General features: G+C 41.0%; 1 protein-coding gene across 5 annotated transcripts in view; it reads left to right on the plus strand.

The window, feature by feature from the left end:
* LOC308299306 (glutamate receptor ionotropic, NMDA 1) overlaps positions 1–14,081 on the plus strand; it is a gene marked incomplete at both ends in the record, with an annotated part of 46,284 nt that overhangs the window by 10,252 nt on the left and 21,951 nt on the right. For 3 of the 5 annotated variants that reach the window (XM_080743050.1, XM_080743051.1, XM_080743053.1), the window contains 6 exons: positions 4,145–4,207; positions 5,105–5,202; positions 5,695–5,816; positions 12,043–12,217; positions 12,575–12,719; positions 13,728–13,814. In XM_080743050.1, coding sequence (XP_080599176.1) covers positions 4,145–4,207; positions 5,105–5,202; positions 5,695–5,816; positions 12,043–12,217; positions 12,575–12,719; positions 13,728–13,814 — 690 coding nt within the window. The remainder of the gene's footprint in view (positions 1–4,144; positions 4,208–5,104; positions 5,203–5,694; positions 5,817–12,042; positions 12,218–12,574; positions 12,720–13,727; positions 13,815–14,081) is intronic. The other 2 variants (XM_080743052.1, XM_080743054.1) reach the window with 1 other exon arrangement.

The following is a 14,081-nucleotide window of genomic DNA, read 5'->3' on the forward strand; positions in this document are numbered from 1 at the left end:
CAGGGACGTGCTGGCCATCGGTTCATTCCCGGCCGGTCCAGGCCGGCCATTAGGAAAAAAATACAAATAAAATGTCGGCCTTCGTTCAATTTCGGGGGCTGGGCGGCCAACAAAGTAAATCGTCACTGTCGGGCAGAAACCTTGTATCTCCAAGTTTCAAATGTGTACATTTGTTTCTTCATCATACAAGGCCGTTGCACAAAAGTAGTGAAAACAGCAGATCTACAAGCACACAACGCCTCGCACCGCGAGGCGTTGTGTGCTTGTAGATCGGCTGTTTTCCCTGGTTTAAATCATTTTTTAAATGATAAATACAAAACAAACGGTTTTGGACATAAAAGGTTTCCACCCGACAACGACAAAATATAACTTATGTAATTGGCCCACTGGCTTGTCACTTGTCATGATCTGAAATGGCAAATCTTTGAGTAGCAGCAGCAGCGCTATAGAGAGATCTCTCTCTCTATAGCACGCAATGAGGGCCTACAACTCTTTTTCCCGGGCTGAATCAGGGTCCCAGCATGTCCCTGATTGCACAAAGCCTCCCTCCAGGCTAGCTTCAGGTCTTGTCATCAGCGAGACCAATTACAAGTCACAGCCTTTATCGGCCGCGACCAGCAAAGAGTCTCTGTGCACAGTGGATTTGGTCCGAGTGCAAACATGAGCGACACAACATGCAATATTCATGCATGACCGAAGCTGCAAAAATAGAGCATTCCGATGAACTCCTTTGAGGGGGAAAAAAACAAAGCCAGGTTTGCTGCAGTGCTGCTGGAATGTTTCTTGTGATGAAGAAATGTATAATCTAATATTAAACCCTTGTTTAACCATTTGAACCCCAGCATCCATATATATTCTGGGGGAACATTAGCCAAAAATAGCAGGCTATTTTAGGCAAAGAGATTTGGTGTAGATGGAAAAAAGTGGTCGAGGTGCAGTTGTATCTCAGGTCACTTCTACTAAGATTAGGGGGTTTAAGTGCTTAAAACTGCAATTGAGACATAATGCTACTCCCATGGCAATAATGCTTCTCAGTTCTCAATACTGTGGATTATCCACTGCTAGATTACTTCTAGGAGAATTCTGGTCAATATATAACATGCATTTGTACAAAAAGTAACAATGACAGTCCCAGATACATTTAACCACTTGGGGGGGGGGGGGGGGGGCATTCGCTAATAATAGAAGAACTCCGAGCTCACACAATTCAATGTTTCACAAGTTCACAACGCGGTGCGCACAAAGCTTGTAGATCGGCTATTTATTGGCAAATATATTCATTGTAGTGCAAAAATAGGAGGTGCCCAAGAGTAGAGAGAGCCATTGGGAATCCAGTCAACTATGTGTATGGTTTAAAGTAGTTTAAACTACCTTTGTCTTGACATGATAGCAAAATTGAAACAGTCTGTTGGTATGAACATGTAATGTCTTGCTTTCTCTGCCATAGTCTGTTGGGTGTTCGCAATCCTTTTTTTTATAGGCAACTTGGTTGGTAATTGTGATCCTCCTTATTTATTGGTGAGGCAGAGTATCACACAATGGAGCTTTAATTGAGTTGGATTCATTAATATAATATGATGATATCATATCATAACAATGATCCAGAAACGTATACTGCAAAACCTTTTAGTATCTTGTTTTTAATAGATTTTGAGGAGGAGAATGTGTCATGTGTTGATGTAGAAGATGTATACCTGAGTCTTGCTTAATTGAGTGGGATCAATTGTCAGTTTGCACTATCATGATAGTGATTTAACATTGCCCACTGACCTCATTATCATAGATCACAGTTGGCATTTATTTGTGCAGAATGATGTGGCAAAAAAAATGACAGCACCGTCAGATAAAATGTGGGCATAGTGGGTCCCTAATCCTTTTCAGTGGAGCATATAAATACAACAGTTGTGAATGAGATTTGTTATGGATTTTCTTGTCAGACATTATAATGAACCAAGATGCAGTGTTGACTCCACAAAGGGAATCTTAACAGACCCAGAGTTTCCCTAGAAGTCCTGAGTGTCAGTTTAAATGTGAGAGTGTAAAACGGGTGAGTCTTTTCACTCTCAGTGCTATATTAACACTCAGAATTTTGCAGTGATGTGTGAGCTGTGAAGGGAAGAGGGTGTGACTGTGAAGTAGAAAGATGTTCTGCGTTTCACTGCAAAATGGCTCCGTAGTGTCCCAGACAGGATTCTCCCTTAGGCCTCTTCTCACATCACACAGGATCTGACTGGAATTCAAAATAATGCTGATTTGATGCCCAAGGCCCAGTTTGAGTGTTTGGACAAGATGTCAACTGACAAGCAATTACAGAGAATTATAGTGCCGTGGACTATTACAGTATTTTCTTCACGAAATTCAAGATTCTTTGTTGCCATGCGTACCGATGGAGGAATGCTTTCTCTCTCAATCCACCCCCACAGTAGCCATTCTAAACATAGAGTATAATTATGTACATGATAAGTAAAGTGGCTAAAGGTTATGTGGCTGGCTAGTAAATAAAACTTATTGAATATTAGGGCAGGTAGTGCAAAATAATTTTGCTGTTGCAATAATGATAGCATAACTTATAGTAACAATGAGGTAGTAATGGCATTGTTTTTTTTATTGAAACAACAATGTAATGATGAAGTATAATGATACATGATAAAGTCAAGTGACCAGTCACCAGTGTAGTACAGTGAGAGTGCTTGTGAGCCATGAGTTTTTTGTGCAAAGTCCAATAATGACGCAAGTATCAGTTCAGTAGGAAAACTGCATGTGGGCAGAGACTGTTCTTGAACCTCCTTGCCCTGGTTCAAATGCTGCAGTACCAGTGAGCATACAAAAATGCAAATACCGTACTCTAGTAAAGTACAGATACTCAAGTACATGTACTTTGTTACTGCCCGCCACTGCCCGACTGCAGGGGGAGGGGAGACCATTAGTTAGCAGGGAGTTCCTGTATAATGGAGCTGGCCCTGTTCTGACACCTGGTCCAAGAGAAGTCCTCAGTGGATTGAAGTGCACACCAGTGATCTCTTCCATATGGCTCTCCATTACTGTGCAGTGGATTTGCCATATAAACCACTGGCATGATGCTTAATTTAATTGACTGATCATTGCACAAAGGCAATGTGATAGCGTGTCTAAAGCCCCTATCATAGTAGGCACCGCGGTGATAAGCTATCCACCACGGTGTAGTCTTTTTAAGTCATAAAACAACAACATTGCGTCATTACTCGCGGTGAAGAACTATCCACCGCGAACCCCGACACATCTCTCTGTTTTTACTTTCAGACAGGTCGACCCATCACCCCGTTCACTGATTGGTCGATCTAGACCAGTCAGTCACAGTGATAGGACTTCACCGTGACTGACTATGATGGCCTCCACTTATTTTCTCACTTTAGGTGGATAGCTTTACACCTAAAATTTGAGGTGATAGGCTCTTCACCGCAGACTCTGATAGGGGCTTAAGTGTACGATTTACAATTTAGGCATTAAAGCAGGTGCTCTCATCCAGAGTGAATTATAAGTGGGATATCAGAGTAAAAGGCATGAATAGCTAATCAAGAAACGACCAAAATGGTCACATAATTACAGTGCAAAGGAAAAACCATTTAGTGCACCAAAGAAACCGGCATGCCAGATGTTTCAACTGAGACATATCATTTCTGGTTGAATAATTCAAGATTCCAAGAAATGTGATATGTCACATTTCCTTTGTAATCTGACTGAATTTTGACCAGAGTCTGAATTTATAGTGTCTGGAGTAGCATTGTGGGATTGTATTATCTGCATACCTCATTGACAGGGGTCTATCTTTGGCCCCTGTCCTTTTTTCCCTTTACACCATGTCGTCTCCAAAAATAGCCAATCTACAAGCTCGCAAGCTTGCAGATCTGCTATTTTCAGCACATGTTAGCCTATTTAAGGCATACAAGACCCACAGAATATAGGGATCGCAGGGGTTCACAGCGGTTGAGCGGTACACCGAAACGAATGGGTCGTCTTTGATGTCCTTTGCAAGTCCCACGTCAAAGTTCCCAGTTTGAAGCAGAAAAGTGGAGATTTGTTGGAATGCTTTACTGCCCTCCATTTTCAACTGTTTATAATATTTTTCTGTGTCTTGCATATTTTCTCTGTGCACATTACTCATCAGAATAAAAAAAGGAACTATGAAAATATGGAGCATCTGTCCTATGACAACAAGCGAGGACCCAAGGTATATTTGCATGGTCAATGCACGCCGCCCGCTCCAATTTGTCAGAACGTAGCAACTAGAAACCAAAGCCCGAGCAGTTCACCATGAGCCCGACCCAGAAATGACCCCCCACCTCTCCCCGGTAGCGCACGTGTTTTCTTTATTTTTTTACTTTGAGACATCTCCCTATATATGATTTCAATGAAGAATGTTTTTTGTTATGGTAATTTTCGGTTTAAAAAAAAAGAAAAGAAAGAAAAGAAAAAAAAAAGAGAAAAAAAGAAAGAATACACCAATAAACCGGCCGCGCCCCGCTTTTATCATTTTTTTCATTTTCTCCTTCAATAAAAAGGAATGCATGTACTCTCTTGAACACACTCACACATATATTATGATACACACAAAAGAAATTGCAAGTCCATTCCTTTGTGGAGAACATGATAGTATAATGGGACACAGCCGCTTTCCCAAATGCTCCTTCCTCCTGTTCTTCTGTAGACACCTCCCTTAGTTTTCAACAATTATCTTTTTTGTTGGGGGGGAAAAAAAGACCCCCCTCACTCCCCTTCACCCGTTTTTAAGTTAATGGTTGCATTGACCTTTCTTCTTCCCTCTACCTAACATGCACGTCCTTCTTTGGAGCCTTGATAAACCTCTCAGTTTGCATGTGAAAAAATGCAAAAGTATTTTTTTTCCTCCCCCTCCAAGCTTTTTTTATTTTTGTATTTTTTTAGTTCTAGCCGATAACCCCTGGATCGCTTTCATTTTTTTCCCTCCTCCTCTCTCCCATTTCGAACGAAATCACACAACCACGCCCGAGCAAAAAAAAAAAGAAAAAAACAGGTAAAGAGGGAGCATGGTGTCTGGTGTGTGTGGGGGTAAGTAGCTCGCTTGACCTTTCTTGTGCCCTGATCACAGGCAGAGAAAGTCCTCCAGTTCAGCTCGGAGACAAACTTAACTGCCCTTTTGCTGGAGGCTAAAGAGCTGGAGGCCCGCGTCATCATACTCTCCGCCAGGTGATGCCAATCTCTCAATCATATACACTCTCTCTCTCTATGTATACACATACTGTATGTTCCACTATATTGACCACTTGAAAAAAAATTGTAATCTCGGCTGCATTGTAAATGAGGGCTTGCCCTCATTTAGTTTTAATATAGATTAAAGATTATGATGATGAAGATGATGAATTAGAGTCTGATAAAGATAACGGACAAGTTAAGACTTGGTCGATAAAATGATGTTTGTACAGGCAGTAGCTATATCCTTGAGATGATGTGTATTGAGTTATGTTTTGTCAGGTAGCATTTTGGAACTAGAAATCACTATCTCGGTTGCTGACAGCTGACGAATGGATTTACACGGCGTACATTTTCGTAAATCCAAAAACGTTTGTGTGGTCGGTCTGCACCACCCTAAATCTTTCCTCTCTGTGCGTGTAATCTGAACTGGCGTGCCTCAGCCGTCCCAACGAATGATAACCTCTCAATCAATATGACAAATTGCAGTGAGGAGGAGGCTGCCGCGGTGTACAAGGCTGCCCGCTTCCTCAACATGACCGGGTCAGGCTACGTCTGGCTGGTGGGCGAGCGCGAGATGTCCGGTAAAGCCCTGAGTGAGGCGCCAGACGGTACGTATACACGCACCGAGGCCCGTCCGTTACGGACCAGTGTGGAAGACGAGATGGGTTTGATCGAATCCTAATGCACAGTCATGGGAGAGATGTCAAAATGATAAAAAGATGCATTGTGTGATTATGTGTAGAGTTGCTTGCCTGTATGTTAAGCATTTAAATGTTTAAGCATTCAATGTTTAAAGGTTTAAATGGCTCATGTGGTTTTCACTTAGTTGAAATGTGTATCCCTATATCCTCAAATTACCAGTTTTTCTTTACTACATTATGAAACCTACAGACATGTAATGTCTCAATCCGAAGCTAAATTGTGCTATTCTGCCATAATATTAATAGCTTGGTTCTCATAAATGTATGAAGGGAGTTTTGCAAACCCCCAACAACACTGAAGTGTAACTGAGGTAGAATGGTAAGGAACTACAGTCCTTTTTTTCTTTGTTTGCCAGATTCTGCACAAGTCTCACTTAATAATCTCACTTTGTGGTCACAAGCGTTGAGCGTCTTCCCCTAACCACTCAAGCACAAACAACCCCTGGAGACAATGTTGTGTCTCTTTGTCTGTCTGTTTGTCTGCACCCATGTCTCTGTCTGTACACTCACCCCTGTGTCTTCTTCCGGGAGTCTGCAAGACAGTTGGACCAGTTGCAATCAGAAAACTTAGCTGAAGTTGGATTGTTGATGTGGTTTGTCTTTATGAGTACACGATTTCTAGTATAATGTCTGTTTTTGTTACTCTGGAATAGTCGAATTTATGGTACCATACAGTTCCTTATTTCTGGTATAATATTTCTAGTACCATTTCTGGTGTACCATGTATAGAACAATTTCTGGTTCAATTTCTTGTACCATTTCTGGTATGCAAAAGTACCATTTCTGGTGTGCCATTTGGGGTATACCATCTGTGGTACATTATACCATTTGTATTCTAGTACCATAATGGTAAACCATTTCTGGTCCCATTTCTGGTATACCTTTTCCGGTACCATTTCTGGTAAAGGTCCGATGGTGTGATTGTTTGATCCCACAAGTAGTGCATTGCTTGTACTGACTTCACAACCTGATCCCTGAGTGTGATAGGACTGAATGATAAATCCAACTTCAAGGGACTCTAATGCTGGGTAAAGGTCCCTAATGGCATCAAAATGGTGCCACTGACAAGAAATGTGTTTCATTCTAAAATTAGGCATCCACCCTTTAAAACAAATGTGACACCTAATTCCTCATAAATATATATCTGAGATATGAAAGCACCACTTATTGGGAACTGTTGGTGATAGTGAAAACATACAATAGTGGATATAACTAGAAAAATATTGTTCCTTCGAAACAATTGTGGGCTCGCTTCAAGCCAGAAAACAATGGCTATAAAAGTACAAAACGTCAAGATCGCAGGCAGTGCTCTCTTTGACGTTACTGATGTCAAAGATTGGTCCATTTTGTTCCAAAAATGTGTTGTGCAAAAGTTGACCCGCTGGTGGCGCTATAACAGGCCAATGTAAGAAGGGTGGTATCTGTTCCTTGACCTATTGGGAATGTGCTTGCAAGATTTCACGCACATTGCAGGCTGTGTTCATGATTTGAGGTGTTTTTGGCTTTGGCCACTTTATCGCTGCTTGCAGCTATATTCATTATTATTATTTTTTTGTGTGTGTGCACTTCATAGGCATATTAGATAAAGGTCCTTAGATTGTGTGTAGAATGTTTCATGCAAATTGCAAAAAAAAAATCCTAACGGGTTTAAGCGTTTCACAAACTGCTCAAAATGATATAGCGCCCCCCTTTGGCCAATTGGGGTAAGATTGGTTTTAGTGATATTTGGACTAACACTCTACATCTTTGCCAAATGCCATGAACATGTTACTTTGCATGTATGATTTAGAGGCAGAAGAATAATTTGCATAAAACTGCAATATTCATTGAATTTATTTAAAAAAGCATGTTTCAATTTTAAAGAAATCCAATCTGACGGATCTTTAGATATCGGTCCAAAGTTCACGTAAAAAAAGTTTTGTGCACGTGGAGTGAAAATTCCAGAATAAAAGCGGGTTTACGCGTTTCACAAACTGCTCAAAATGGCGGAAAATTGAAGGGCGGAGCTTACTTAACAACGACACAGATGTCTTCCGCTTGAGTCAAAGCACGCGTGTAACAAGTTGCATGTCTTCAAACGAAACGAGTCATGACTTATGCCCGTTTGAAGTTTGAATTTTCAAACGCTTCGTATAGCGCCCCCCTTTGGCCGATTGGAATAAAATTGGTTTCAGTGATACTTTGACTAACCCTCCACATCTTTGCCAAATGCCATGAACGTGTAACTTTGCATGTATGATTTAGAGGCCGAAGAATAATTTGCATAAAACCGCAATATTGATTGAATTATTAAAAAAATATATTTCACTTTAAAAGAAATCCGACCAGACTAGTTTGACCGTATTGGTCCAAAGTTCATGTGAAAAAAAGTTTTGTGCGCGTAACGCAAAAATCCCAGGAGGAGATAGATTTTTACTGTTTTTTATATAATTCAAAATTCTGGGGGATCTAAAGGTCAGAGGTCAAAAGTCAGAGCGTAAAAGTTGTTCGAAATGAGGAGACGCATACGTGTATACAGGTTTCATGACTGTACGTATAACAGAGCATGAGCTCTATCTGTTCAAAGTTCGCACTTTCGAAGGCTTCCTACAGCGCCACCATTTGGCCGATTGCTGTAAAAAATAATAGCACACTTCGCCACTGTAAGCTGAACACATTGATGTTTTTATTTTCATTTTCTGTCTAAGTATGTAGGAGTAGAAAGGAACCGAAGTTTTGAGGAGAACTTGATATGACGGTTAGATATTGTCACTAGAAAAATATTGTTCCTTCGAAACAATTGTGGGCTCGCTTCAAGCCAGAAAACAATGGCTATAAAAGCACAAAATGTCAAGATTGCAGGCAGTGCTCTCTTTGACGTTACTGACGTCAAAGATTGGTCCATTTTGTTCCAAAAATGTGTTGTGCAAAAGTTGACCCGCTGGTGGCGCTATAACAGGCCAATGTGAGAAGGTTGGTATCTGTTCCTTGACCTATTGGGAATGTGCTTGCAAGATTTCACGCACATCCCAGGCTGTGTTCATGATTTGAGGTGTTTTTGGCTTTGGACACTTTATCGCTGCTTGCAGCTATATTTATTATTATTATTTTATAATTTTTTTGTGTGCACTTCATAGGCATGTTAGATAAAGGTCCTTAGATTGCGTGTAGAATGTTTCATGCAAATTACAAAAAAAAATCCTAGAATAAAAACGGGTTTAAGCGTTTTACAAACTGCTCAAAATTATATAGCGCCCCCCTTTGGCCATTTGGGGTAAGATTGGTTTCAGTGATATTTGAACTAACCCTCTACACTATTTTGTCATGAAAATGTGACTTTGCATGTATGTTTTAGAGGCAGAAGAATAATTTGCATAAAAATGCAATATTGTTTGAATTATTTAAAAAAGCATGTTTCAATGTTAAAGAAATCCGATCTGACAGATCTTTAGATATCGGTCCAAAGTTCACGTAAAAAAAGTTTTGTGCACGTGACGCGAAAGTTCCAGAATAAAAGCGGGTTTACGCGTTTTACAAACTGCTCAAAATGGCGGAAAATTGAAGGGCGGAGCTTACTTAACAACGACACAGATGTCTTCCGCTTGAGTCAAAGCACGCGTGTAACAAGTTGCATGTCTTCAAACAAAACGAGTCATGACTTATGCCCGTTTGAAGTTTGAATTTTCAGACGCTTCGTATAGCGCCCCCCTTTGGCCGATTGGAATAAAATTGGTTTCAGTGATACTTTGACTAACCCTCCACATCTTTGCCAAATGCCATGAACGTGTAACTTTGCATGTATGATTTAAAGGCCGAAGAATAATTTGCATAAAACCGCAATATAAATTGAATTATTAAAAAATCATTATTTAACGTACAAACTTCTCACCACATAGCCTGTGTAGATATAGGTTCAAAGTTCATGTGAAAAAAGTTTTGTGCACTTGACGCGAAAATCCCAGGAGGAGATAGATTTTTACTGTTTTTCATATAATTCCAAATTGTGGGAGACCTAAAGGTCAGAGGTCAAAAGTTAGAGGGTAAAAGTTGTTCGGCATGAGGAGACGCATAAGTGTATACAGGTTTCATGGCTGTACGTATAACACAGCATGAGCTATACATGTTCAAAGATTGCACTTTCGAAGGCTTCCTACAGCGCCACCATTTGGCCGATTGCTGTAAAAAATAATAGCACACTTCGCCACTGTAAGCTGAACACATTGATGTTTTTATTTTCATTTTCTCACTAAGTATGTAGGAGTAGAAAGGAACCGAAGTTTTGAGGAGAACTTGATATGACGGTTAGATATTGTCACTAGAAAAATATTGTTCCTTCGAAACAATTGTGGGCTCGCTTCAAGCCAGAAAACAATGGCTATTAAAGTACAAAATGTCAAGATCGCAGGCAGTGCTCTCTTTGACGTTACTGACGTCAAAGATTGGTCCATTTTGTTCCAAAAATGTGTTGTGCAAAAGTTGACCCGCTGGTGGCGCTATAACAGGCCAATGTAAGAAGGGTGGTATCTGTTCCTTGACCTATTGGGAATGTGCTTGCAAGATTTCACGCACATTGCAGGCTGTGTTCATGATTTGAGGTGTTTTTGGCTTTGGCCACTTTATCGCTGCTTGCAGCTATATTCATTATTATTATTTTTTTTGTGTGTGTGCACTTCATAGGCATATTAGATAAAGGTCCTTAGATTGTGTGTAGAATGTTTCATGCAAATTGCAAAAAAAAAAAATCCAAACGGGTTTAAGCGTTTCACAAACTGCTCAAAATGATATAGCGCCCCCCTTTGGCCAATTGGGGTAAGATTGGTTTTAGTGATATTTGGACTAACACTCTACATCTTTGCCAAATGCCATGAACATGTTACTTTGCATGTATGATTTAGAGGCAGAAGAATAATTTGCATAAAACTGCAATATTCATGGAATTTATTTAAAAAAGCATGTTTCAATTTTAAAGAAATCCGATCTGACAGATCTTTAGATATCGGTCCAAAGTTCACGTAAAAAAAGTTTTGTGCACGTGGAGCGAAAATTCCAGAATAAAAGCGGTTTTACGCGTTTTACAAAGTGCTCAAAATGGCGGAAAATCGAAGGGCGGAGCTTACTTAACAACGACACAGATGTCTTCTGCTCGAGTCAAAGCACGCGTGTAACAAGTTGCATGTCTTCAAACGAAACGAGTCATGACTTATGCCCGTTTGAAGTTTGAATTTTCAAACGCTTCGTATAGCGCCACCCTTTGGCCAATTGGAATAAGATTGGTTTCAGTGATATTTTGACTAACCCTCTACATCTTTGCCAAATGCCATGAACGCGTAACTTTGCATGTATGATTTAGAGGCAAAAGAATAATTTGCATAAAACCGCAATATTGATTGAATTATTAAAAAATTATATTTCACTTTAAAAGAAATCCGACCAGACAGTTTGACCGTATTGGTCCAAAGTTCATGTGAAAAAAGTTTTGTGCACTTGACGCGAAAATCCCAGGAGGAGATAGATTTTTACTGTTTTTCATATAATTCCGAATTGTGGGAGACCTAAAGGTCAGAGGTCAAAAGTTAGAGGGTAAAAGTTGTTCGGCATGAGGAGACGCATAAGTGTATACAGGTTTCATGGCTGTATTTATAACACAGCATGAGCTATACCTGTTCAAAGATCGCACTTTCGAAGGCTTCCTACAGCGCCACCATTTGGCCGATTGCTGTAAAAAGTAATAGCATACTTCGCCACAGTAAGCTGAACACATTGATGTTTTTATTTTCATTTTCTCACTAAGTATGTAGGAGTAGAAAGGAACCGAAGTTTTTTGATACTTGATATGCCTGCCTAGTATAGAAATAATGACAATATCTAAAGTGTGCTCGCCTTATAGGCGAGCCCACAATTAGTTGTATTTTCAAAACATTGAGCAATTCACAGGTCAAATATTCCCCTGAGATGATGCACCCTTTGAACACTTTGACATGACCTAGATGAATGAACGTGCCACTTGTGTGACCTTTACTCAGGATGCCCAGACTAGAGCCCTTATAAGCTTTCTTTCTATATGTTGAGCATTGCAAAAGGATCCTGGAACACGGATTCATCAAGCCAGGTCAGTGATTGTCTCTTGTCGCTTGTCGTTGTGGCCTGGTCTCAGGTCTCATTGGCCTCCAGCTCATCAACGGGAAGAACGAGTCGGCCCACATCAACGATGCAGTGGCTGTGGTCGCACAGTCCATCCAGGAGCTCTTTGAGAAGGAAAACATCACAGAACCCCCCAGAGGCTGTGTTGGAAACACCAACATCTGGAAGACAGGGCCTCTCTTTAAAAGGTAGGACGGGCATAGCCTAGCTCAGCTAGACACAATCCCCCCATGTTAAAACATAGTTGGGATACTGCAGTTAGTTAGCTAGCTGCATTAGTATCTAGGCTGGTTATACCAGGCTAGGACGGGCACGCACTCTTCTCTTCTCTTCTCTTCTCTTCTCTTCTCTTCTCTTCTCTTCCCTTCCCTTCCCCTCTATTCCCTTCCCTCCCTCCCCCTCTATTCCCTTCCCTTCCTTTCATCCCCTCTTCTCCTTTATCTCGTACATTTGGACATAGGAATCTTCATTCTATACACTACAAATATATACATTGTGTGCAGTGTGCATCCATGCATGCATAACATATCCTCCACCTCCAACAGGGTACTGATGTCATCCAAGTATCCCGAAGGCCTCACGGGGCGTGTGGAGTTCAACGATGATGGAGACAGGAAGTTCGCTCACTACAGTATTCTCAACTACCAGAAGAGCCGACTCATTCAAGTTGGCATTTACAACGGAACGCAGGTCAGCTCAGAGTCCAATATAATATAGGCTAGAAGAAACATATTACACAATATGACATTATGAGAATGGCTTCAGAAAGGGTATAATAAGGGCAGTTATTTTAAGGAATGACGAAACACAACAACAAGGACTGAAGGCACCCTAAGAAGCAGGATTTCGCAAAGTGCTCGGTAATCAGAAGAAATGAAAGGCTCAGCAACAGTTATATAAACCAGCTGAGTCATCCGTGTTTGGACTCCCCCGGCGTTGGAGCCTGGTCAACCTCACATTATTGGTTTCAGCGTCGTTGCTAAAGCGTGGTGTGTTGCCTCCACGGGTGTCGCACCAAATTCTGGGCCCCGGGTACAAGGATTCACCCCATGAATGTTCTTCATAGGGGGAGGGGGTTTAACCCGTTTAGACTGGGAACGCATTATTACGCATTATTTTGTGCCAAATAGCAGATATGCAAGCTCACAGCGCGGCACCGACCGAGTGCTGCGCTGCGAGCTTGTAGATCTGCTATTTTTGAAAAAACGTGAACATTTGTGCAAGTCTTTGAATATTTCAAATCCTTCTTATGTTTCTATGTCAGTGGTGCTCAAACTTTTTCATGTGAAGGACCCCCAAAATGATATATTTGGCCACAGACCCCCATCTCAAAATATTTAGTTCCAGGGATCCCCCAGAAGCAAAGTTTGAGTTACAAATGTCCGCTTTAAAAACACATATACCGTATTCAAAGCTTTGTACACATTTTCACGACTTTTCAAAAATAGCAGATCTACAAGCTCGCAGCGCGGCAGCACTCGGTGCCACGCTGTGATCTTGTATCTGCTATTTTTCAATAGCTAAAGTATAAAATAATTAAGGCCCCTCCAACTTGGGGCCCTATACTCAGTCCCACTTTCCCCCCCTTGTGACGCCCCTGTAAACCCTGCTGAGTCATGTGCGTTTGGACTCCCCCGTCATTGGAGCCTTGTCAACCTCACAAATTAGTTTAAAGCGTGGTGTGTTGCCTCCATGTAGGTGGTGATGAACAACCAGAGGAAGATCATCTGGCCTGGAGGAGAGACGGAGAAACCGCGGGGCTTCCAGATGTCCACTCGATTAAAGGTACCGTACAGCAGGACTTCAGACCAGCCATTCTCAACCATGGGCCATGAGGGAATAGCAAGTGGACGCCTGGTCATTTAAAAAACACTAATATTTTAAATGATAATATCAATTATGAAAAAAAGAAATCATGTGAACCATGACAAATTCCTATCAACTATGTTGACATGCCAATAAAGTTATTGATCCAAGCCTGCATGAACACAATCAATTGATTGATCATTAAAATAAACCCTGCCCCATTACATACACACATAAATACACAGG

The sequence above is a fragment of the Nannobrachium achirus genome (genome assembly GCF_963921795.1).
Source record: "Nannobrachium achirus genome assembly, chromosome: 15".
Lineage (NCBI taxonomy): Eukaryota > Metazoa > Chordata > Actinopteri > Myctophiformes > Myctophidae > Nannobrachium > Nannobrachium achirus.